Raw genomic sequence first — 26,888 nt, forward strand, 5'->3', positions numbered from 1 at the left:
TGATGTTAAGGTTAACCTAAGACTGGGACATTTTAACTCTGCATTTCCGTGACGGTGAAGAAAAGTTGGTTTTGTATTGGACTTCTCATTGGATGTTTAACTTTCCCTTCTCAGTTTCTTGTGAAATAAACATCCGAAACTGATTAAACCTACATTTTCTCACACAGTGTTATTCATGATAACACACTCTCATATCTCTATTTCATGTTCTATTGCTTAACTAAAGCATTCTCCTTCATCTACAGTGCAAAACTGAAGAAAAAACTTAGTATGCCAGTCGTGTCTTGTCTGATTTACTGCATTTGGGGTAAGGGGAAAATTGCATCAATTAGATTTTCCATCAAAGGATTCTTTCAAATGATAGGGCAGCATCATCTTGAGTAGTCATCCAGAGTATCGTCCACACTCTAATCCACTCACATAATACCTTCATACACGTCTCTCCACCTTTCCATCTCCTCCTTGCTTTGGGAAGTGGGGGAAGGGCCAACGGGGGACCACTGGAGTGGCAGTAAAAACCCGCAGCTCAGGGATTCCTCGCCTGACTGCTGGATCCTTTGAACTTTGCCTCTCTGTCTCGCTCTCCTCCCTTGAAGGAAGGAGCAGAGGAGCAAGGCTGCCTCTGTATGTGTGTTTGTGTGTGTGTGTGTGTGTGTGCTACCCCCCCCCCAACTTCCCTCCCTCTCTCCTCGCTCTCCACAACGCGCACACCCTCTCTGGCACTGACACACACAATGGACTGCTCAGCAGGGAGTGAGAGCTGAAGGCTGGGCTGAGAGAGCCGGGCTGCACTGGGTTATTCTCTTGGACGAGACGGCCAGATCCGTGGGAGCTGATATTTGACCCATCCTCTGCTCTCAGGCTGACTGAAAGCTATTGTACCCCTCCTCCCCCTCCTCTGCCATTCCCTGCCTTTCTCTCTCTCTCTCTCTTTTCGGGAGATCTCTCTCTCTCCTCATCTCTTTGTGCAGCGGAATATACTCGCGCCGTCGCTGCTTCTGCTGCTGCAGTCTTGCGCGTGGATCGGCGGGATGGAGCGCTTCCTTGGCTTTGTCAAGCAGATCCGCAGGTCCCGCAGGCGCAAGGGCAAAAAGTACCGGCCCGAGGAGGATTACCACGAGGGCTATGAGGATGTGTATTACTATGCCTCCGAGCACTTGCACAGTAAGTGGTCCTGCCAGCCAGCCAGGGACGGGGAAGGGCTCTCGCTCCTGTCATTGTTTTACCATCACTGTGAATCATTAGCCTTGAGCTAGAACAGAGGCGGGGGGGACTTTGTTTCAGGGTGAATTGAGAGGCTTATGCATGGCTCATGAAATCCTATGGAGCGTGACCAGGTCATGAGGCAGCTGTGATAATGTCCCAACTTGTCTGTGTGTGGCTGCAGCTAAAAGTGCTTGCCCTGATGAATGGGATGTATTGGTTAATGTTTATTTCTATTGATTGGGAGTGAATGCTGTTCACTCGTGAACGGTGCGCTGTGTGTGGTTAGCACACTTGTGTCCAGTCCCGGCCATGTGGAGGCCGTTGCGCCGCCTCAGTGTGATTGTTTTCTCTCTGTGTTCTTTACTAGAGGTGTTTGTGTTCACCCCTCCCCCACCATGCTTGACACTGCTTTACCCCTCTCAGGTGAGGTGTAGTGCCTTGTTTTAAATACAGTAACCTGGCCCTCCACCATAACCTCTTTTTGTCTGTGAAGCACCCTCAAATGAATGCACCCCAAGTGTTCATCTCCTGCACTCTACCATTGTGTCAAGCTTAGTGCTTTCACAACGTGTAGCTGTGCAACTCTGTTTGCACCTCTAATCAGCAGCATGTTTTCTCTTTTTACCTGTGCTGTGGCAGACAGGCTTCTCTCCCATGCCCCCAAGGTTTGAAGGGAAATGACAGGGAGGTCTGCAATTCGCATTCCTCACCTTGCAAAGGGAGAGAGAGGCTGACCGGGAGTGAGCCAGAGCAGGTGTAAGCATGATCCCATAGCCCTCTTGGCATGCTGACTTAACATTCTGTACCGTTTTGACAAAGACATTGCGTATGCAGTCCACAGACCACTCCGATGAAGGCTTTGAAATTCAAGGGAACACTATCAGATTTTTCCTACTCTCCAGAATTAAGCAGTTGCCTGATTTCTGATGCCATGGTATGTGTTTATGTGCTTTGAGACTTTGTTTCTAGCACTGTGTGGGAAATAAACCAGAGAGGGGATGGATATTAGTCAGATAAAGTATTACTCAAGACGTAACACTCCTTGCCATCAGCTGTATTGATGTAGCTGTCACTGTCTCAGATGAAAGCCTCGCATGAACAATGCTTCACACTGAGGACCCAAATCCGCAGAGTCACCATGTTGTTCTTTCACTCTCTTTGTTAATCATTTAGCTTGAGACCTGAATCGAAGATGACTGGCTTAATTGATTGCACAGCTCAAGTCATGTTTTATTCTACAGCACACTCGGTTTAATTTGCGCAAAGTATTAATTAAATACAAGCATATTTCATTAGCAAACGGTTAAGACTGTCATTTTTGCCTGACGGCGGAAACCAGATCTCTCAGTAGCCTCACTCTTGCATGCGTGCATTTAGTCAGATATTCCCTTTGATGTGCAATCGCAAAAGCTCTGCTCTGCAACATAAAATTAGACACCTAATTGGCCCAGCTGGAGTCCGAGTGAGTCAGATACAGGAAGTGGAGGAATAAATGGCATTCTGAGTATTTTTAGACCTCCAACAGATATGGAGCCGTCACATTTGCACTCGGGCCTCTTGAGTTTGGCTAAATGTTGTTGGTATATATGGCGGTGAAGGTGTAATTGGACTCTGAGATGGCTGCGGCACTTTGAAAACATGAAGTTACCGCTTTAGCTGAATGCATCCAGGAGCGTGCACCGGCAGCCCACCCTAATTAACTTCTGTGACCAAAAAAACCTGGAAATGTCACACTTGGTCACCGCTTATACCCCTGCCTGTGCTAGAAACGCCCCCCCCCTTCCCTGCATCATTTATATCAACCTCATGCATAATTCATGGTGAGGTTGTAGTCTGCCCATTCCTGTACATTTATCAAGCTCTTACTTGGGTAGGACCCTGCCAGTCGCTTTCTAATGGGATTCATTCGTCTGCAGTTCCATCCTCCCAGCTTGGGGGATATCTACACTTTTTGATTTTGAAAGATTATTCATTTCACCATGACAATAAAGAGCACTCAGACCAGGCATGCTCAGTCATAAATCTGTGAAATCAGGAACAGTAGTGCAGGGAACAGAGTATAAAGAGGAGATTGGTGCCTTTTCATCCTTATCATTTGTTTTCCATATGCTGATTTCCATAAGTGTGATCCTCGTTTGCAGCTTTCTATGTACAGATATCATTCCGTTGTTTCTGTTGTTGAGTCACTTCTAAGTAGCTCGTTTTCTTTTTAAGTAAACAAGTCATCCTCTTCCCTGCGATGGACTGGCGACCTGTCCAGGGTGTATCCTGCCTTCCGCCCAGTGACAGCTGGGATAGGCTCCAGCACCCCACCGTGACCCAGAAGGATAAGCGGTTTAGATGATGGATGGAAGGAAATCATCCTCTTCCAAAACAGCTCTTAAAATAAGATAGTCCTCTGCTGTATTTAGCATAGTGGGTGTGCTTGTTTCTACCTGAGAGGCTCCCAGAAATCCAAGATCCTTGCAGCCATTTTGCTTATTTGATCTCTTTTTCATTGTTGCCTTTTGGTACATCTAGTATGGTGGTGCTGTAGCTAATTTTCGGTGGCAAAAGTGAAGATTCTGTAGCATTAGTTAAAGATGACATCATCAAGTCACTGTTTAGGGTGTTTCTCAGTTTCTTTCTTAGTATTTATAACTATAGCTATGAAACTAAATGGTGATCAGTCCTTAGACTGATGGTGTCTATCAGAGAGGTATATTACAAAGTAGGCTAGCAAACTTACTTTGGGTTTTGACAGAAGGTAACCTCAGGGGAGCTGTACAAAGTATGCCTCAGTTCAGCTAGCCTGAAGGGAATTCTGCTTTTTTCAGGGCCTATTGTAATTCTTACCTGGGGGTCTAGATACATCTCAGATAAGATTTAGATGCATGACTTTTAACATTGCCAGGAGGTGCGTTAGACTGTGCTACTCAACCTACCTTGTAGCAATTTCAAGGCAGCACTTCTAATGTCATCAAAATATCATATATTTCGGAATGTATTCTAGATCAGGGGTTTTCAACCTTTTATACCTCACGGCCCACCAATTTACTACTAGAAAGCTTGAAGGCCCACAGGAAAACAAAACTCAGTTTTTTTTTTTTACATAAAAATGTCATTTTTAGCACAGCTATGTTTGTTTACCAGCCCCTACGATACATGATGCATATCAGTAAACATAAAAAGATCAACAGATTAGGCTAATATAAGCTTGTTTTATACCATTAATCAGGTAGAGTGATGGCATATTAAGTGGAATTTTTTTTGGGGGTGTTTTGTTTCAAGGGGCAAGGGGCAGGAAACTGATGAATCTGCTTTGGTGTGCCAATTTTGCATTTAGATTTTTTTGTCAGTTATATTTTCACTGATTTGGATGGCAAAGTGCCATCAATAGCTCACTATGGACCACAGGGCCACCTCAGTATTGGCCCGAGGACCACCAGTGGGTGCTTTACGGCCCACTTGTGGTCTGCAGCCCAGTGGTTGAGAAACCCTGTTCTAAATCATTGTAGAAAATTAGCATTGACCATAATACAGTGCAAAAAGGTAAAAGATAACAGTGATTGACTTAAAGCATACCAGTGACTCTGCTTGCACAGTTACTAAAATAAAAGGTTGAGAAGAAATTCAACTAGTTGTCTCAGCAACTCACTAATCCATCTTTCTACTATGCCTCCCCCTTGAGTTTAGCTCACCTCGGATGACTTCAGGGCCACATTTCGACTTAGATGTTTCTTTCACAAAGACTCCAAAAGTTGTCAGTACTGTCTTGGGTAAAGAAAAAAGTGTTGCAGAGTGTCACCAAGATAGTTGCCAAGACTTTTTGCTTGGCAGAACTTTACAGTGTTTGGTGTTATAAAAGAACAATGCAATACTCAGACATCCTTAGACATCTCGGATGTGCTAGGAGCCACACTAAAGACCTGGCATATCAAAGCAGTAGCTTCACTACTATGTTATGTAAAACCTAGCAGGAAAGCTTAAATGAATATCAAACAATTTGTGTTTTGGGCTTTAAAGAGAGCCTGAATCGTTTTCTCTGATTGGATCAAATTTTCAGTGGGAGACGGAGTTCCAACTGGTATTGTAAGTGCAAAATAATAGACATAGGCCTTGCTCCTCTAAAACATATTTGGATAAGATTGGATGGCACAGAAATTTACAGTCGCCCACCAGCTCTTCCAAACCTGTCAACGCCTGATGGCAGAGATTCTCTGAATAACCGTTTATGGGGTGCAGTGGTTGCATGCTGGCAGCTGTTTGAGCCCTGGGGTTTTTGGAGACGGATGGGTTTTAATGAGCTGCTTGCAGTTGGTAGGTGATAATGAAGCCCAGTTCTTCCTCCAAGAGCATCTCTGAGCCACCTGATGCTTCTAACATTTGAATTTATGTTAAGACCAGCACTGTTGTCTCTGACCAGAGACATCCCTCAACCAAGCCTTTGGGTCATAGAGGGAGAAGAAAGAACCACTAGCTACAGTTTCTGGGATTTGGTTGTGCAAAGAAAAGAGGAAAGCTAAGCATCTAGTCTGGTTTTCCTCACTGCTGCTTAAAAGCAGATTCCCTGATGCAGCTTTTTCATTGACTTGATTTGCCAACACAAGCTCCTATTCCCGTTTTTTGTGAACAGATCCTTTCAAGTAGTCATTATCACCCTGAACTAAACCATGCTTTGTAGAGGTAATTGGTTAAAATAAATCATCTACACCGAAAAAGGAATTTGTTCCACTCTTTAATTATTCCCAAGTGATGTTCTGCTCTGCTGAATAGAGCCCCTCTCGGCAGTAGCGCTCATGTGAAGCATGATGAAATTTAAGATTTTGTTGAACTCGGACTGCTTTTCAAATATTCACAGTGATCAAAGTAAATAAGCTTTCGTGTAGGCTGTAGCTTCACTTTATGATCGGTATTACCTAATTTATTTATGCTTTTAGACTCTTCATTATCTGTCTGGCTCATTCTGTGCTTTCGAATGAGAGGACCATGGATGTGGCTTATGCAGCGGGATCTTCTTGAACTTAAATAATGCAATGACTAATCAGTCTTTTCTTCTCCACCATTCTCATTCGTCCTTGTCTGCCTGTTTGCTTTTCGGTGTGAACTGATGTTCCATCTCTGGGTGTGCTGTACAGTAATCATCTTTCCTGCGCTGCAGGCATTGTTGCAGACATGATGGAGCGGGCTCCCCCCAGCCGCCACTATCCCTCTCTTTGCGAAATAGAGCCTTCAGCCTCAAAGGAGCTTGATGAATTCTGATCATGTTGTTTGTGCTATCAAAGAAGACATCAAGCCTTAATCACGGCCGACAACAGAGTGGCAACCCCCCTGCAACTGTCCTGCTACTCCTTCCCCACATAAGCCAAATATGTGCTGGCCTTCAGGGAAGTGGAGCCCGTTTTTACATTAGCAGTGGGAGTCGTCCTCACGACAGCTTAACCTGAAGCGCTTGTTGCCATATTAACCTGCACCAATAGCACCTCAGCCTCCCCGGTGATGCTTTTCTTATTGCAGTCACCGAAGCCGTCTGAGAGTTTATCTGTCTCATTCTTCCTTTAGATGGTGATGGTGATAATGTTCAGTTTGCTATCAGCGAGGGCATCTCCAGGGCTCAGCTTCTGAAATAAGGGATTCTCTGTGGATCTGAGCTGAACAGACTGCTGTTCCTTATCTTCTTCACATTGCTTTAAGGAATTGCTTGCCATTGCTTTCCCAGCAATGAAGACAAAGGTCATGGAAGATATGTAGGCTAGAACTACACTGATAACTGATGTTGAAAACGTGAGATCCCGCACAAAATGATGGATTCCACTAATTTTTTGTCCTTAGCTTCCCTTCAGTCATTAAAACTTCCACATTACACTATTTGTCCAGAACAAAACACCACACACGCGGTCAGATTATGCTCACGAATCAGCGTCCCATCCTGATCATTGGTCCCTTCTCTTAACACCTGCAACATTGCCGAATTTTTCATGAATAAATGTGATTTTAGATCAAAACAGCCATGGGAGATGACAGCAAGGCGCAGGCTGCTGTGATAGTTATAGGTGAATTTAGAGTGAAAGTGGAAAAAAAAGCCAGCAAGCGGAAGGTCACGAGTTCAAATCCCAAGACTAGGTATACCTGGTTGTATCTTTGGGCAAGACACTGAAAGGCAGCAAAATGACAAATTTCCCTTAATCAGTAAAGTACATAACATAACAGGATGTTGAGTTGTAAAAACTGAACATGGTTAATGTTTACAACTCAAAATTCAGGTGGCCACACTGAACTGAGTAGATTGGAGGGGTAAAGATTAGATTATGCACACCCCACACCACAGGATAATCTGGGCAGATAATCTTTTAAAACCTTTCTAAAATCGAGACACCTCTTGTGTCAGAAGGGGTGAATTGGCCTCCAGTTATCCTGTTGGGTGGGCCAGGCATAAGACACTGATTATCTTTTTATTCTCTTTGTCATGATTCCCACTTGTGATCCTGGTCTTTCCCTGCTCTGCATAATTTAGTGTTTCCCTCTGACACCCACTTCAAATTAAGAAGGGCTATTTTATTAACTGATTAGTTTAGAAGTGATCAGAAGTGTTAGATTACTAAAAAATGCTGGGCAAGGGAACTCCAGGACCAGAGCTACTAACCTCTTTGTGAAGGTTTTCATATGAAAAGAGAACAAGAGTCAAAAGAAAGATCTGAGTTTGATCTAAGATGCTTCGGTATCTTGCCTTACATGGCTACCAAAGGCACCTTGAAAAGAGTAGTGTTTTTCGCTTCATCAGAGGCCGGAGCAGCATAACCTTGAAGAGATTACTCTTGACTTTCAACACCAGGACTCCTAATAAGCCTTTCCTGATCAAATAAATCACTGTCATTTCATTTTCAGCAGACTGTTTCCTGATGATAGTCCTGGCATTCTTACAGTGGCGGACTTGAGTAGCGAGACGTGCACTCTTTGTATCTGACTCTATGAGCACTCACTGAAATGGGCCAATGTCTCAGTGGCCGTCTTTATCACAGCTTTCATCAAGGCCTGGATCTCCTCCCTAATGGCCCCTCTTTGCTGCCGGCCTTACGAGCGCAAAGTGCACTGCAAGGACTCTTAACGAACGCCAGTGTCTTGCTTGGCTGAAGAGCCTTTTTCTTTTCCCTCGCTTGCCCTCGCTGCCTCGTCCTTTTCTCTTGCTCGACCTCCCTTTATCAAGCCTTTCCTCTCTCTATTCTCTTCCCTCCTCTACCTCGCACTCAATTTCCCCTGACTTTACCATCAGTGCGATCCATCACGTGACGTGATTAGAGGCTAGCTGCCTTTGCGTACACTCCCAGCACTGTAAGCCATTTTCTGCATGTCTCTCTTCCCCTTTCCGCACCAACACACTCTCTTTTGCTTTATCTGTTTGCATCTCTTTCTCACTGCCTCTTTCAGACCGTCGATTTCTGTCAATTGCTCTTGCTCCCTTCTGCCAAAGCTTTTGATGCTACAAGACACCAAGCGTCGCACGTGTGGCACGATTCAAAGAAAATGCAAACAGCAGGGGATAACACACTAACGCACACAAAAACAGTACTAATGCTTAAATTTAGAGCTTTTTCAGGGTAAATCTAACACATTGTCACTGTTGTTAAGACACCCGCTCTTCTCCTGAAGCAGACTGAAAGTTATGCTGTGGAAATCATGCAGGATGTGCTAAACCCTGCTAAGCTCAGACTGACAATATTTCTGTCCCAGTGGTGTGTGCTGGTGAAATGAGTATGGGATGGTGACTATTTTCGGGCTTGCTGGTGCTGGAGTAATTTGCATGGCAGCTTTACGTTTGCTTGCCAGCAATATGTACTGCATGTCAAACTGATTGGAAAATGTCAGGATCATTGTCTGAAGAATGTATTCTGATTTGCCCTTTGAGTTGGCATTTCAGGCTGTTTTATGAGCTATCATAACGCTAATAAAGCGTGATTGCAACACCCACAGTTGGAGTTCAAGTGGATGCTGGTAGTGGATGAATTCTGAATTGGAGAACATTGGGATTGATTTATTTGTCTCTAGAAAAAATAAATAGGGCCTAATTCCATTTCACCCCTCACCCCTACCACTTAGCCCTTAACCCTCAGTTTTGCACGTTCACGTCTAGGGGAAAGATGTCCCATTTTTTGTTGAGATAGAGGGGTAGGGTGAAGTGTTAGGGCTACATGGCCCTTCAATCTAAGGTTTTTTAGAGGTCCACATCAAACAGAGTGTTATGGAAAAAGCGACCAAAGAAACTCATGGATGTGAATATTTTCTCAGTTAAAATTATGATAGCCATTGTATTATTTTACTTTAATGTCATTTAAGTGTATTACAGTTCTATTCCTTTATAACAAGCATAAAAAATCACTAGTAGTATGCTGATGTCTCGGTAGCTAGCTAAATTTCTCGTTCCACCTTAAATGATGCAACAGTTACATTCTGGCTCCTTAGGTATCAGAACTGCGGCACCATTTAAGATGGAATGGGAAAATTCGAACAAGAAGCTGGTGAATAGCTGACTTCAGCTTCATATTACCAAAGAATTAGGGGTGGGCTGTCGCATCCCCCCTCTTTGAAGGCATGTGATTCCCTAAATTTAACTAAAGCCCAGCAGTGAGGTTGCTGAACTTTACCCTCCATTGCTATCACTGCAGACTGGCAGGGTCGCCTACAGAGCAGCGCTAGTAGCCTGTTAATAAAGTAATGTTGTTTTTTTTATTTGAGGGTTGTCCCATTTCATAGGGGAAGATTTCAAGTATTAACCCTTGTAACTCAGTTCCAAGGGGCAAACTGACACTTGAAAAGGGGTAGGGGTAAAAATGAGAAATGGGATTGGGTCTAGAAGTCTGTTTTTCTTCTGTTTTCACAGTATAAAGTAAAGGATCTCAGTGGGCTGGTAAATATTAAGCTTTTTAGTATTCAGTCGCATTCATAAGCGATAGCGAGAACGCAGTGTCTCGTTCAGGAGAATATTTCCTAGGGTTAAGCAGAGCCACTGACATCCACACTGAGCTTGCATTTGGAGGAGTTTGATATTTGAGATACAGAGCAAGACGGCAGAATGAGACAGGAGCATTAGAATTGCTGATGAGCCTTTGCTGGACTGACCTAAGGGCATTTTTAATAAGGGTAGAAGGGACTGCTGCTGGGAGTCACTCTTGGGGTTTCCCCTGCCCACACGGAGAACGCAGCTGCAGCTTTGGTCTCTGCAGGTAGGCAAGCACTAGAGACCCGCCTGTCAAAGGCTTGGTATGTGTGTAGGTGTGTGGTGAGGGGGTTGCTGGAGCCAGCTATCTCACCTGGGTTTGATTCTTATTAGACTGTTAGTTTGTACTCCTAGCAAGCTCTCTGTGTGACTTCTCATAGTTATTCTGGTGACTTTGGCTCTGAGCAGCAGAGGCCAGCTTTATGTAACCTGACACAGAGTGTGAAATGTGAGTGTGCTCTGAAGAGACTGATGTTAATATTAGAAAGCGTGAGGTTTTTATTTACATGGAGTTGCTTATTTATCAGGTTCACCTGTCTTGTATCTTCACTCACTGCCCATTTTATCATTTTATTTTCACTCACAATATAGGTGCACTTGGTGGATTTACAATTATTGACTGTTGCTGCTCAGTTTTTCAGTCCCCTACCTCATCCATCAATGGAAAGGGACCAGCATAGGACCACCACTGATATTATTTGATGTTAGATATTATTTGGGCATTCATAGCACAGCAGTGACAAGACATGGCGCTTGCAACAAGCTTGAGTGTAGCAGCATGTAGCAGTGTTTTTAAACCTTGTATTTCACTACTGAGTTGAAAAATAGTCCACCAACCAAAATATTCAACCAACAGTGGTTCTGTGATCTGATGAAAGGCTAGAAGATGCAAACTGTGCATGGAAAAAAGATGAACTTCATTTCTGTAACTGTACACCTGCAAAGGTCGATCAAGGTGTCTAATAAAGAGGCCTTAACAAGTTTACACAGTGTTTACCAACCACAGCAATGCTTGTAACTCTTGTACCAGTGCAACATACACACACACACTAACTTATTATGTTTGAGATATAATGTCACTGCCATTTTGTTGTTGCTCCTGTGCTGCGAATGGTCCATCAGCCAAATAATGATTTTTAAAGGTCTTTTTCTTTGTTATGGATTAGAATCAAATGTTCTTTATATTTTCCGCAAAGCACAACATCTGATCATTCTTAATATAATACATTTTTCTTTTGAAAATGGTTTTATTCCTTTTTTATCATAACAGAATTGCTTTTTTGCTTATGTTTTGCTAGCCTCTCTATGCGAATCACTATGTTATGTCAGCTAACCAGGGTGTTCTTCCACTTCTTCACATTACTTCTCCTTGCTTTTACATAAACTAGGACAAATTTCTTCTTAAAACCCGCTTACGTAGTATTTAAGAAGATTGACATTCACCAGTGTTTTCTTAGTTGGGATTTGTTCTCAGATAAGAATAGAATCTACAAAGGTGCAAACAATTCTGCGGTTTAAGAATACGTCATGAATCTGATGCACAATTTTTCTTAGGACCTTTCACAAGAACAAACCTAAGAAAAAACTTCTTGATATTGGTGAATGAGGCCCAGTGTTACTGAATCAACCTTTTAGCCATTTACCTGTCTGAGTCGCCTGCTGACTGAAACGTAGTCAAAGCAAACCATATGTGGGGTGTGCTTTGTGTGGTTTCAGATATTTTGCTTTATATACATGCAATTTGTGACTGCAGGCATAGATTACATGCATTCCTTCATTCACTGCAGTTCTAGGTTGCATACTCGATGCAAAGCCTATTTAAAAATGACAACATAATGCCCAGTTCATTATTATTTGTCTTAAACTAAAACTTTTACATGGACATTTGCACATGAAACGTCTTTCAACATGAGAAATATTACTTTATGGCCATAGACATTCATCTTACAGTGCATAGAGGGAAGGCCGAGTGGCTTCACCTTGTATGTACCTGAATGCAAACCACAAAGTGCACCTGTGCTGTGTGTACCTGTAAAAGGACCAGTTGGCATCCAGTACTCTCCCAGGTGTCTCCCAGGAGTCTGGTATCCTCATTGACCTTTAACCTTTGCCACCACTGCTCCCACTTCGCTCAGTGACCTATAAGGTGCAGTATGTATTAGACAGTAAATGGTGATAATTATTATAGGTCAGAACCTTGTAATGGGTGAGATTAATGGACACCTCTTAGCCCTGCGGAGTTAGAAATGCTTTCTGAAGAATGCTGGATGCAGTTGGGCCTCCATTATGCAGGATTACCCTGCTGAGTCTTGGTGGAGGAGCTGAAGGGCTAAGTGGAGCGCATTGTAAACAGATCCCCTTCTGAGCACAAAGGGAAAGAGCCTCTTGGGAAATTTCTGCTTTTAAAATGACATCATAAGGAAAGCCAGTAAAGTGCTGCTGTGTTCCATTATGCTAATATCTGTTTGGATGGCCCCTATTATTTACACGCATTATTTACATGTATTCCCCAGGTCTGTTTCTCACTGCCTGTGTATCAGCACATTACTGCGCCCATTGAGAAAATAAAGAAAATGCTTTTTCTAAGCGTGAATGAAATGTTTTAATCTGCCGCTTTGCTTGTAATTATCTCTCCTCTACGGCACTAATGGTTTTTATGCCTGATCTGTGCGTTCCGTGGAGTTAAAAGGTCTGAGAGAGAGCATTATTTCTCCGATATTAGCATTGCTTCAGTCACCGTCATGTAACCCTTCACTAATGGAGCGTCCATCCGACTACAATTACATTCTCGACTAAGCTGAGTTCTTCTTCCTTTCCTCTCTCTAATTCCTTTTGTCTCTCTTTCTCTTGCCCTTTTTACGACTCCTCGGTTCATTAGAATGAAAATTAGCTTTGAAGCACAGTGGACAGCAATGCTCTTGCTAGGTTGAGCATGAAAGAGCTGGTGAATATGGCACTGGATGTGTTTAATACTGTTTTTCCACCTCCTGCTGCGCGACTCGCTTTACTTCTATCCGTGTTCCCTTGATGTGTCTCTTCGCTGATTACTCATTTGTTTCTATTGTTATTCCACGCAGAGAAGCAGAGAGGATTCACATATGTCCTCTTATAGAGAGGCATCCAAAGGAAGCAGTGAACAGTTGTTTTCTATCGAATGGGCAGCAGTGGTGCAGGGGTCAGAGTTTCAGAAGCTCCCAAAAGGGACAGCAAGACCCACAGTCATTGGCCCTTCCTCTTAGCACTGTAGACACACTGCTGGTCAGATGTGACTCTGCCTTCTTTCGAGATCTGCCAAGTTGTGTCTGGTTTTCACTGTTATTTTACAGAAAAGTATGTAAAATACTTGCAAAGGTTTTGTTAACATAAAAAACCTATTCGCTATTTTATAGTTTCATGTTCATCAAAGTGCTTTCCTTGGTTTGAGGAGTTGTTTTTTTTTTAATTCAATATTTCTTTTCTTTTTCTTTTAACTATTGTTAAAAGCACATTTTGAGCATCTTTTGCCCCAGAGGTGGTTTAAACAGCTGAATGGTTTGAGTGCTGATGAGGGCTGACATTATAACAAGGGGCTAAAATGTGCAGGATGTGTCATTATTCCTAAGGTAGCACTTTTGTCAATTGTACCTTCATTTTTTGCCAAGAAAATGTTAAAGAGGAATTTTCCAAATTTCTCTATAATTAAATATTTAAGATGTAAACAAAGTCTTCCAGACTGGTTTGATGTGTGAAGTGCTCTGTTCTAGAGAAACCTGCCGAGTCGGAGCCGTTCACAGTGGTGGTGATAGGAACCAGACATCTGAAGCATTTAATTCCTGTAAAAGCCCCCTCACAAAGTTATTAGATGAAATTGTTATGAATATGTTGGCTAATGCCTGAAAATGTATTTTACGCTCATATTAAAATTGTGATCTCACTCCATTTTAAGAACAGTATCAGTTGTGCAGGCTCTACTAGGTTGGTAGCTTTTTTCCCTTTGATCTGTTTTAAAAAACAAATCTTTTTACAATTATTTTGTTTGTTTCTTTGTTTGTTTGTTTCAATTGTACTTTTGAAAATGATTCATAAATGCATATGTTTATATATTTGTGATTGCTGTGTATATTGATATCTGAACTCCTAACCCAGTCTAATTTAAGTAAATGAAGGTAAATAGAATATTATAGGTGCAAATTTTAATACACTGGAACTCTGTAGTGTCATTAGAAATACTGCCTTAGTACTGGAGTGGAGCAAACGCGTTTCCCCTGACAGCTGCTGCTGTGTTCTTGAACAAGGCGCTTAACCCTGAATCACATGCAGGTGTGCAGCAGCGTGGCACCCTTGTGTCCTCTGCCTCTTCAGCAGGTCTACTGTAGAAAAGACTTTGCCATAATAAACCTTTGACCTTGGCCAGTGTTTGCAATGGGGATGTACATTGTGACTAATTTTGATATTCAAGTACACATAAGTGGTAATGAATTTATAATTATTTAACCATGGAAATAAAAATAATAATACAAAAACAGAAAAATGAAAATAATGTAGGGCTGTTACCTTATTTGGTGGTATCACTGCTGTTACACCAAAAATTAGCAGCATGCAGAGAAAAACACTTATAAACAGATTTCACTATTAAAAAGAAGCTGAAGGAAATCTGTAGCTGTTCATGTTGGATGAGTAATGGAGGCTGCCTCAGTGGAGCTAATGAGCAAACACAGCTAACAGGTAAACACTGGAAGCTGATGGAGACTCAACATCATGGATGCAGGGGTGGATTTAGTGACTGTGGGGCTCTAGGCACAAGACAGTAATGGGGCCCCCTGGATGCACATTTTAAAGTAGTTGAGGCTCTGGGCTCCTGAGTGGTGCAACCGTCTACACAGAAGAAAGGGTATCTTGGCAAGTGAAATCATCTTAAATCTAGTCAATGTATCTAATATTTTCTATTTTGAAATTGTTTTAAGAATATTATAAGATTAACTTATTTCTAGACATTTTATTTATTTTAAGTAGTTTTACGAAGTGAAATTATCTTTCTTTTTGGCAGATAATTTTGCTTGTTTAAAATAATAATGCTTATATATATATATATATATATATATCGCTGTCGGAAGAAAATCTTATATCTCCATTTTTGTCATTTTTCAGTTTTTGGCATAATATGAAAATGCCTGTTGTCCTTTACATTGGGTGTAAATTTCACGGCCCAAAATGACTTGAAAAATATCTGGTTCCATTGACTTACAGGAGGATTTTTCCTTCTCCTGTAAAGTTATCATTTTGGAGATACAAGGTTTTCTTCTGACAACAGCGATATGTAATTTGTGATTTCATTGGTCCCATGGCTCATAGGGGTCCTAGATATCTGCCTACCTTTACCTAGTGCAAAGGCCACCCCTAAATAGATGATGCGCCAACATGTTAGTTTGTCTGAAAAAGATATTTTCTCTAGCTCTGGACCTAGCTAACATTAGCTAGGGTGACTTATTTAGCCATATTAGTGGCAAAGCTGCGCTACCTTTGCCTTCTCAATCACATCTTTCACAGCACGTCCTTGGCAGCACACATTACCACACTCATATTCCGTAGTTGCAATACACAGTAAAGTATATTTCTGTCCTGTTGAAATTGCTGTTTAACAGAATTGTTTGCTTACTAGCGTGATTAACGGTTAACTGAGTCCTTGAGTACTCGTGCACATCCCTAGTTCACAAACATTTAGAGAATATGCATATTGTTTAGTTAGGGGTGAGTGAATCAGGTTTAAAATATTGGGGTTCTGACTGTTGCGTTCAGTATGTGAAACTGCATAGAGAATTAGCTCAACAGCCCCAGACCCTGACAATATATATGATAATTTTAAGCACTTTTTTTGGTCATCTTTATGATATCATTTGTGCTGTCCACTGCGATCATGGAGTAGGCCAGTATAATGCAGCATTTAACATGAGCTGACAGTAATCTGGGTTAAGGCTATATTATAATGTAAAAATGACTGGTGGTGTCTGATGTCATTTAGCAATAATTCTATATACCATCAAATAAATTATCCTTGTGTTCATTGCACGACTCTCACTATAAATTGTATTAGTAATTCAATAATCTACCAAGTAATTAGAGTTTAAAAAAGGCCAAAAAACAAATATGGACTTAACTGAATGATAACAAACCTTGCAGAGCCTTTCCAAAATGTTTCATTGGAAGATGAACTACGAAGCCTATGAATTTATTAAAAATGTATATAAAAAGTGCCTAAAATTACAGAGCAAATATGCTGTCTTGCAGTTTGCCAACCGATCATTCCTAATACATTGAGAAGGTGAATTTTCATTTATGTATTTATTTTATGTTCAGTAAGGCAATGGCAAATATGTATTGCATCATTTTACTTTCTTGATCAGAATAGTGGGCCTGTATATGAATGTGTGAGGTGTTTGTGTGAGTCTGTATGTATCTCTTGCAGTACTGGCTGGGAATATAGTGCCTTCTTTCAAGTCCTTTGTCATTCAATAGCCTCCGTCCCTGCTCTCCTCCATTTGAGAATCACTTTCTCTCATTAGGAGTGCCCTAATAGGCCAGGCGTTTAGCACAGGGCTGAGAGGGAATGCCTGAGGAAATCATGTCTGTTCCAGGAAAATTCCTTTCGGTGAAGTGGGGCCCTGAATGGCCATTGTTGCCATGTCTCGAGGACAAAGGACAAAATTTAAATCATCAAGTCATAGAAGACTTTTCCCTTCGTCTCATCAGTTTCAGGAGCAGAGAGAGAGAAAGGCTTAAACCCGATAAATTAGACAGCGCTGGAGTATGAGATGCCCTGGTTTAGACCAGCGTGAAGCAGCAAGTCTTTGGAATTAGAAGCTTCGCTGCATCACAGTGTAAGTTGTGAGACATTTAAATCTTCAGGATCTTTCCTTCCTCTAGGCCTCCTCCCTCTAGTGAGGGAATATGTGATCTTGTGTTGAAGAGACAGCACTGCAAGAGGTTAATGTTGCTTGAGTGCTTGCTGTGAGTTCTCAGTGCACATTCACACTAGAGCTTTACAATCTGGCATATTATATTGATTGTGAATCCAGAAAGAGGCAGGTTTACAGAGTAATTATAGCTGGGAGATGAAAGCTTGGATAAATCATGGTGCAATTCAGTTGGCTTCTTTCCATTAATCTTTTTTTTTTTTCTATTTTTTTTGCTGCTGGCAAGACTGATACACCCACATTGCATTTGGGATACACTGAGTGCGTAGGGACCTCTTTATGATAGTTGGAATCTGATGATTTCTGTTCCACTGTCTGCTCTGCTGGGGGACTCGGAGCTCTAATATGGTCTCACTACTACCTGAAAAGAGCTAGTAACACAGCATCCCACAACAGCTCTGTCTAATTACTGACTGAAGTGAGCAGCTGTTGTGAGCCAAGAATCTCTTTTAGGAGTGAGAAAAAAAATGATGCAGTTTATCATTGCAATATTTTGGTTTTAAAAACAGTACAGGATACACAGAGGCCTAAATATCTAAATTTTATTATTGAAATATTAATATCTTTAGTAATAATTCAGTACCAATCAGACTCTTTACAGACTCCTTTGCTCATCTGCTATCGTAAATTGCTCTGGAGAAAAGCCGTTGTAAAATATATTGGGATAAAACCAGTTTTGAATGTTGATTTGATTTGCATTATGTTTTACTCCTGTATAAAATGATTAAATTGAGATGAACATGAACAAAAGTAAAGAATTCTTTTGGAGGAATAATTTTCACCCAAGAGGTAAATTTCAATATGTCTCAATATGTCATTGCAATTCTTATGCTTTTCTGACATCTTTAACTATCACAGTAGAATTGCATCATGGCTCATAATATTGTATCATGGGGTCTGTACCGATCCCACCCCTAATCTCTTTATTATATGGTGCGATAAGTAGCATGATGTTTAAAGTATTAACTAGAGGTCTGTGCAAGGTGAGTTCACCCGCAGGTCCCGTATGATCCGCAAAATAATTTTTCAGCTGAATTCATTTTAACTCTCCGTGGTCATAGCGGGTCATAGTGGGTAAGCAGCCAACAGGTTGCGGTCTTGTGCGGATGGGTGTTAGGGCTTGTTGTGTGGGGTGGGGTGGGGTGGGCAGTTATTAGCTGCTTGTGGAAGTGGGCGGGCAACAGAAATAGCTGCAAGTGTGCCGAAGAGACACATATCACGTGATGCTTACACATAATAAACCTGTATAACCTCCACTAAATAACTAATGCACAAAATCTAACTTTTTAACAAAAAAAATGTTTTGGCTTTTCAACTTGTGTCAAGGCACGACACAATAATCTAATTAGGATTTAATGTAATTAACGTTTTGACTGACTCTGTAGCAAAATTAACTAATAATTTAATGTTGATGCACATAAAACCTAATGTTGATACTTGTCTGGCGACAGTGACATCACGTGATCCTGCGCTCTTTGTGATGTGTTATTTTTCATGACTTTGTTCAGCCTAAACATGCCCAAATTATTTGATTCTACTTTCCAACATTCAAATGTGTATTTGCAGCTGGGTTGTGGAAGTGTGGTGGTCTGGAGGCTATTTCACCTTGTCTTGGGGGTTGTGAGGGCACTCTGTGCTCCAGTGGTGGGGATTATGAAGGCTAAACACTGGAGAGTGCAGACAAGGACCTCAGCCCATAGTAGGCGGGCGCAGGTGGGTGCAGGCGGGCATGACATCTAGTTGAAGCAGGCGGGTGCAGGCAGGAACGACACTGCATTTTGCGGGTGCAGGAAGATGTGATATGTTGTTGAAGTGGGTGGGTGCATTCAGACCTACAGATGGAACAGACAAAATGCACCAGTGTAACAGTAGTGCCACAGATAATCAATAGTAAAATGTATTATTAAACATTTATAAAAATAAACTAAGAAGCAAAAGGAGGAAAAAACAAACAGTTGGTGGAAAATAAATTAATAAAATAATATGCAGTTTGTAGAGTTATATTACGCCTGTGTCTTTTAACTGTGTGTTATTTCTGTCTTTTGATGATGTGTAGTTGTTTGGTGTTCTAGAAGAACTGATGATAGCTGCGATATACTCAGAAAGCATGTCATAATGTAGTTTGTTCTGATAGCAGTATTATATTGTCATATTGCCTACACTTTAACCCAATCCATCAAATCGTCATAAACCAGCGCCAGGTGCATCAGCTAAAGTTATTTTTTATTTGTTATTTGCTTTACCCAGAATTGAGGCAGCTGGTTCTAGATGATACTTCTTGTTTCTCCTTGCGGAAAAACCCAGAGCTTGGACAGGCAGGTGTATCACCTGTGTCTAATGCACTTACGAGTTCTCTTCATCAAAAACATAAAGCAGACTCAGCACGGAAACAAGTGAGCAACAGGCCCGACATCAGTGAAGGATGGAGTTTCTTAATAGAATAACATTTCATTTTGAGTTTCAAGGCTGCTTATCAACAATGCGACACAGTCAGCAATAACAAAGCAGAGGAGTGGTGCCCACTTGCCATGGAATAATTACATTCAGCTAGTTTCCATGCGAATGCTCACTTTTTAATAAAGCAATTTATTCTCCCCCTCTGAACATGTACAATTGAGTGGCTTCTCTGCCGGCCTATTTATTGTACTTTTCCGCTGATTGAAAACATGAGTGGTGTCACCCTCTGTGCTCGATGCAGGGGAAAAAAATTACCAGTAACGCTCTGCAGCATCAACACATGAGCTCCTGTAATAGAAACAAAGCACTGCTTTATTGCTCTGTAAAATTGTGACACTGCTAAACGATTGGTTCCCTGCTGCGTGTCCTTATTTTTAAGTCCGCTAATGCAGTCAACGGGCCGCATTAAACAGATGCTTGGCATGTAATTTGTGGTTTGCTGGACTGCTTTATGATTGACTTTTTTACTCTTTGACAGGTCTGAAAAGGGTGATGTTGACAGGTTAAACCAGACACAGGCTCCTGTGCCGTTTAACGCCTCTCAGGCTTCAGGATGTGCAGCCTCTCTTTAGCTGTGCAGGTTATTGGGTCAACACATGTAAGAGAACTGGATTAAGATGGATGCTGTACAGTACGGCATAAAGGGAATACACCCTTTCAGCAGCATCATAAAACACACATGATAGATGCCAGCTCTGTTTTGGGGGATTTCCCACTCCTTCATTACTGATTCTGGCCTTTCTGGCATCCTCCTTGTTTGTGCCTTGTCAGTTCCCCTGTGCCAGGTAAGCTGTAAAAGCAAGATGGCGCAAAAGTAATACTGTATACTGTGGTAATAAATGCAGATGGTTTGAAGCTATGAAACAAGTGGATACCGGTCAACTGTACCATTAATATAATGTTGCTCTGTCCTTTGTGTAGTAATGAGAATTGCAATGCATATTGGTATGTATTCAATGATATGCAGTGTTTGCTAGAAATTGTGAGTGCCCTCAAAATCCCTCTGAAATTTCATTTTACAATTCGAGCACTAAGAGAACACTCAGTAGTACCCTAAAACACAAATAGGGATCCATTTCGGTCTCAGCCAAGGGCTTCAAATCATCATTACAGTGGCGAGAATGGATTGCTCAAACAACAAAAATGACTTGGCAGATTTAGCCAGAGGCTAAAGGTAGCAAGGTAACTAAATGGAGAGTGGTTTGGGTTATTTTCTCTGACTGAAAGCGTAAAAAAAAACATCTCTGGCATCCATTTTCTGCTGAATAAGGACATGAATGCTGTTTTCTATGCAGTTTAGTTCTTTTGTTTTGGTCAAAGTAAGAGTTACACCAATACTAGCTTGGCCTATAGATCAGTGGCAATACTAGCACTCAGGATTGGTTGACACCACAGGGATTCCCACTGATTCTATGATGTATTTTGCATAATGCATTCTCAGTATTGTAGTGAGAGCAAAATGTGATAACACAATGTGATAGCACAACAAATAAAAAATTAAACTCCAGTTAAAGCCAGGAGATTGAAGCCTGGATGAATCATAGTGCAGTTCAGTGGGTTCATTTCATCTGTGATACCGCCACGTCATTCAGTGCAAACACTGCTCACATGGTTAGTAATAGACATACAGCAGCTGTGCAGTAGAGGCATTTGTGCATGCCACTGTGCCCCTACTGTAAAGACCCACTCCCATAGGTATACAGTACCTGCAGCGAGGAGCCGGTGGCAGCTGGGAGAGGGAAAGATTAATTGCCTCTTGTTATTGAACTGCCCAGAGTCAGAATCAATCATCCACTGGCCAAGCGGTAGGAGATGCATTGCGGCGAAAGAGAGTCGCTGAGTAGCTTCTCTATAGTGGCAAGTTGGCACAGGCTGGTGCACGTGGCCGCTGTCACTCTGTGAACCAGCTGGAGCTCGTGCTATGCTGTCATTCTCTGACTGCAGTATGGCAGCATTGCTCCTACACAAGAAAGCATGCGACCACTATTCTCACAACATTTACAGTGCCATTTCTTTACTGTGAAAAAATTCACATACCTCATTCTCACCATCTGTTGTTAACCACAGTTGTCCTTCTTCAACACACAGGTTTCAGCTCATCGGTTAATTAATATGCTCTGCATGAGCTAAATCAGGTGTTTTGATGTACTGCAGAATTTAAAGTTAAGCAGTTGGAAAGCACTAGGGCTTGGACTACTTGTGATTGAACATTAATTATTGACAACGGGTAATTATAATAATAATTGATACTGTCCATTTTATAATCATGAGTGTTCTGGTGCTGCCAAAATGCCATCAGATTATTTCTTTTGTTCTTAATGTTAATTTTAATGTTTGGTCATAATAAAGTCTTTTCATGCCAAATCATTTTTATAGAGGGAAAAGTCTGTGCAATTTTTGATGCACTGAGAATTTCACTCTAATCTGCTCTTTTTTATATTTTATCTTACAATTTAATTTTACAAAACACATCCAAGAAAATACAACAGCCTCCACTTACCCCCAAACCATAACCCACTCACCCACCCTCTCATTAATTTTGGAAGGGGAAAAAAGAAAAAAGAGTGAGAGAGAGCGAGAGAATGGATTTCTAGGTGGTCCAAAAAAGCAACCCCAGACTACGTTAAAACACTTAAGCTCTCCTGGGTCACAGCTGCACAGCTGCTCCATAATGATAATATGAAACATCTACAGTGGCCACCAGTTGACACATGCAGCAGTTGATTTTCAGTTTAAAAGAAGAAGGTTTTCAGCCACAACCATTCCAGCCAGTAAGGCCTGTTGTTGACCTTAGGTCTGTCCTCAGTGACAATTTATTGAATTACTGCAGTAACAGCCCCCATTAACAGAAGAAACCCATTTAGCGCCATTTTTATATTTTGTGTAAACCATGGCATGACAACGGTATACCCATATGCAGACTTAATCAAACTTTTAAACATTGGGTAATGTGAAATCCTACATTAAGACTTCATTTTTGTAATATTGATCAGATTTTCCTAAAAGCGTGTGAGTAAAAACATGTCTCAGCTCTCGTTTATCAGGTGAAACGGGTCACTTCAAAAGGCCTCAGACTCTCAGACAGTAATGTTTGTGCAACATTCGCAATTGTGTTCTTTCTTACTAAATTAATTACAGTTTTGTGGCTAAATTAAAAATGACAATATACTACAACTGCAATTTTTACTGACCTGAGCTTTATTATGTCCTTTTATTTATTTATTAAGATTAAGACTTACATCGCATAGTGTCACTATTTTCTCCCACATTCACTTCAGGGTGAGGGGCTGTCAGAAAATTACTAACAGACTCTTCTCACAAAATCCCTCTGTTAAAAGGCTGTTAATCTCATTCTCTTAGGCCTCCCTGAGATGGTTGGTGTTGGGAAGTAAAGAGAAACCTGAAACAAAGCAGGATACCAACTGTCTACACCAACTGGATCTACACAAAACAGCTCAATCTATAAAATCAGAAACATTGGACATAATATCTTTAAACAGTGAAAGAAATGTGAATGAGAGAGACAATTTGTCTTTGAGCTGATCAAAGGAGGCGAATCTCCCAACTGATGCTCTCTTTTATAATGCACTGTGAAGAAGACAAAAAGGAACAAAAGTGGATCAGCAAGGAAGTTGCTCAACACCAACTCACAGCTGAAACTCTACAAAGCAGGCGCTGTCTGTATGTTGTGGAGTTTAAGGCTCTGCTTTAGCTCAGGGCTCTGAGCATCAAAAGCACAAGCAACCATAAGCTCTGATGTGAAAGACAGCATTAGTGTTAATATGTACGCCTTTTGTGTACTGCTGTAGCCCCTTCAGAACTGACAGTGCAGAACACTTTCCTAATCTGTGATCTAACTTGAGCTAATAGAGTTGAATTCTAACCATCGATGCTGCATCAACAAAAGCCACAATGCCTCGGACAGCCACTTTATATATCTGGATATCAGGCAAACTGATGGTGGAAGGTGGATTCTGGAATGATCTACATTAGAAGCCACAGAAGTGGTCTCTCACCTGGTCATTTCTGCAGGCCAGGCCAGACTGTCATACCGTTTTGAACCAGACGTGCTGAGAGGCTCAGAGTAGCCCGTCCAACGCTGGGTGTATAAGTGCAGACCTCTTCAGTGAGGACACCACAAGCCACAAGCGAGAGGCTAATTGCTAATCTCCACACTAAAGCTAATTACCACAGACATGCTTGATTCTCATTAAAATGGTCTGTTAATTATCAATAGATTCGTCAGAGGACATTTTCCTGCTGACCACAAATGAAACAGAAAGCACGTCCGGAGGAGAGGGGAAATGGTCCTGAGCCCCCAAAAAATAAAAATTCATTCAGGCAGCAGAATTTTATGCAGAGCTTTTTCTTTTTTTTCTTGTTTATTGTTCTCCCTCCATTGATTTTCACTCATCACACTGTGTAACGCCTGGTCAGTCTCACCGAGTTTCGTCTGAGTCAAGGACAGTGCGTACCTTTTAGTCTAATCATGCGCTCTTCTGTGCTCTGTATCTCGCAATAGTGAGAATGCTACCCAAAAGATTCTGATAATGATCACCAAGCACTTCCTCAAGGTAGAGCAGAAGTTTGGTCAGGTTTAAGCTTTAGCTGGCATCCTGACAGAACACTTTCTCTCTTGGAGTCAAACCTTGCCCTCGCTGTCTCATAATGCAAATTACTTCCACTTGAAAGACCCTAAAGAGCAATCTAGAGCAGACCCGGAGCTGCACACTCAGCATTGTTCCAGAGCCTCCGGCCACGCTGACGTTCTGACAGGGAGGCATTCTTCTCTGTTTAGCTCTCCCTCCTGTTTACTTGAAGGCACAGGAGATTGCATTTCCCTCCGACTTAATGAAATCTAACCCCTCCTCGCTTCTTACACAGGCAGACTGTCTGTCAGAGGGAAACCCTTGTTTGGGAGAAATATCATGCAGAGAATCGTCAGATGCTGCATTTCCTCTTTGTGCTTTGACTCGGTTTGTCTCGAGAGGTGCACCTCTAGTAGGGATATAATTACACTGTGGATATGAGATCAAAGGTGAACGTCTATTATTACATTTGCATAGAACTCTGGATTTATTGCTCATTGCATTGGTATTTGGCAACCACCTTAGAAACATTTATGGAAATTTTGGGGGTTTTGGGAACTACTTTGATTTGAAAATGATGGCAAATGTTACACGCTTAGCTAACTGCCTACCTATTCCAAGTATTGACTGGACAGAATTGGTCGTTCCTCTGATAGCTTACAGTGATTATACGGTAATACTGATGATGATGTAGTCCATCTACAGCGGTGGTTCACAACCTTTTACAGTCTTGTACACCCACACACAGTAAACCTCCTGCTACGTACCCCCCTCTCACTCCTATACACATGCAAATATTACCATCTTTATGGGTGGGATAAAATATCGACATGGTGATATATCGTATTACTGTCTTTTGTGTTACATTATCAATACACTGGCACCAAATATCGATTTATTTATTGAACCAGGCTCACTACTTCATGACTCCACATGGTGACGCTAAGGCACTAATCTAATGAATAGGATAAACCTGTGGTGAAGAAAAAGAAACTCACAGGGGAGAAAGGGCGGAAAGTGCGGGGGAACAAATCAGACAGGCACCGTCCTCTTTCAAGTCGAAGGTCTGGACCCGTTTTGGCTTTTATAGCGTTGAAGGGACAAAGGAAATAGGCGAAGTAGTCCCAAAGGCAGCAGCACAGGCAGTGGTCAGCATTAAGTTACGTGTGTGTGAAATGTAAAATGAACAGTGAATAACAAAATGTTCACAAACATGAGACACAAACCAAACATGTCACAGTAACATCATCCAATTTAACAGTACTGTAAATGTATTACCAAAATGCTAATGGCTAAGCAGGCTACAGACTAATAACTCACTACAATTGTGAACTAAACTCTTTCCGTGAAAATGAAACTAACTTGAGTTCCTAACTAACCAGGATCATACATGCCTTAACAACAGTTAGTAAAAGATTATTACTTCATTCGTGCAGGACATTTACACATTTACTCATGACCTAATATCTTAAAACAGACAGTTTAGTACCTCCTTTTTCTGAGAATGTAGTTTCTCCACAACGTGTGACAAGCAGAAGAAACCGGAGAGAAACGCCACCTTCTCCAACACAGCCTTATAGACAAATAATAATAAATAATGAGCAAAATACGGAGGTGGTAGAACTTAGGTCGGATGTTATGTCCCGCTCACTCATATATGCCAGTACACCACACTATCCAGAAATCTGGCTGTGGCTTTTGATTAGACTCAGTATTTCAAAGATACACTCGTAGCAGTTTCAGTGAGGATCTCTTGCTCAGGGGTTGGTGAGTGGAGTGCAGAGTTAGCAGAGCTGTTTGTGTTATCTGTATCAGCGAGGTACCAGTGTAACTGCGTGGCTGGAATGAAATGATGATTAAATGAAGTGTACATGTCAAGCATCAGAATTTCTTTGTCTACCCCAAACATCATTTGGTGTACCCCTGGCGGTATGATCTACAGTAACCAAGACTGCATTTCCAACACCACAGAAGGATCTAAGCACCCAAAAATATGGGCTGGTCTGTTTTGACAGCTTAAACAAGCTTTTTCTAATGAATAGATTGTCTTAAAACAGAACTGTTGTACAAAAGAGCCCCATAGGATTTACATCACCAAACGCTTTGCTGTAATTCAGGCCTGCATTAATATTGACGAATAAAGCTCAACAAAGTCAGTGATGTTTTGGCAAGCTAACAGGCTGTCAGATAATTCACTGCAAGAGAACAGCCGCTTGTCCAGCAGTGGTGAGACTCTTTTGAATAGTAATATGTTGGCCCTGCTTGTAAGGCTAGTGAACGCAATTGAAATTGTACTGGTGGGAAGATGGTCCAGTCTGATTAGGTCTTGCCAAGGTCTGGACCTGTGGGTTATAAGTGTGCCTCATCGACCTCCACTGACCTTGTTCAGTGCTTTGCCTTGGAAACCTAAGTGCTGCCTGTGGCGCTGGCCTGCAAAACACACAAACTTACCGTATATACTAATGCAGTTCAAGCTACAGTGCCTCAGTATTTCAAAGCCAATTAAAAGTGTAAGTGCTTTCACTAACGTTCTCTCCAGTTCCCCTGTTGACTGCTGTGCCAGAAAGCTTCCCTTTGCTTCCTCCCTTCCCTTCCCTGGTTGTGATCCAGGACCCCCAGGCACTGGCCTCCTTTCCTCTCCCCCTTCCCGCCTTCTCTTTGTTCAGTCCTTTGAGAGCTCCACTCCCCCTGAGGAGGCCATGGCTTCTAAATCGA

General features: G+C 41.7%; 1 protein-coding gene across 3 annotated transcripts in view; it reads left to right on the forward strand.

The window, feature by feature from the left end:
- The window catches only part of grip1 (glutamate receptor interacting protein 1), a 398,944-nt gene that overhangs the window by 164,614 nt on the left and 207,442 nt on the right, over positions 1 to 26,888 (forward strand). For 2 of the 3 annotated variants that reach the window (XM_036577553.1, XM_036577555.1), the window contains exon 1: positions 739 to 1,164. The exons of the other annotated variant lie outside the window; for it this stretch is intronic. In XM_036577553.1, coding sequence (XP_036433446.1) covers positions 1,032 to 1,164 — 133 coding nt within the window. In that variant the 5' untranslated portion in view covers positions 739 to 1,031. Of the gene's footprint in view, positions 1 to 738; positions 1,165 to 26,888 lie in introns of those variants that run through there. 3 annotated transcript variants of the gene reach the window in all.

Source organism: Colossoma macropomum, unplaced genomic scaffold, assembly GCF_904425465.1.
Source record: "Colossoma macropomum unplaced genomic scaffold, Colossoma_macropomum, whole genome shotgun sequence".
NCBI lineage: Eukaryota > Metazoa > Chordata > Actinopteri > Characiformes > Serrasalmidae > Colossoma > Colossoma macropomum.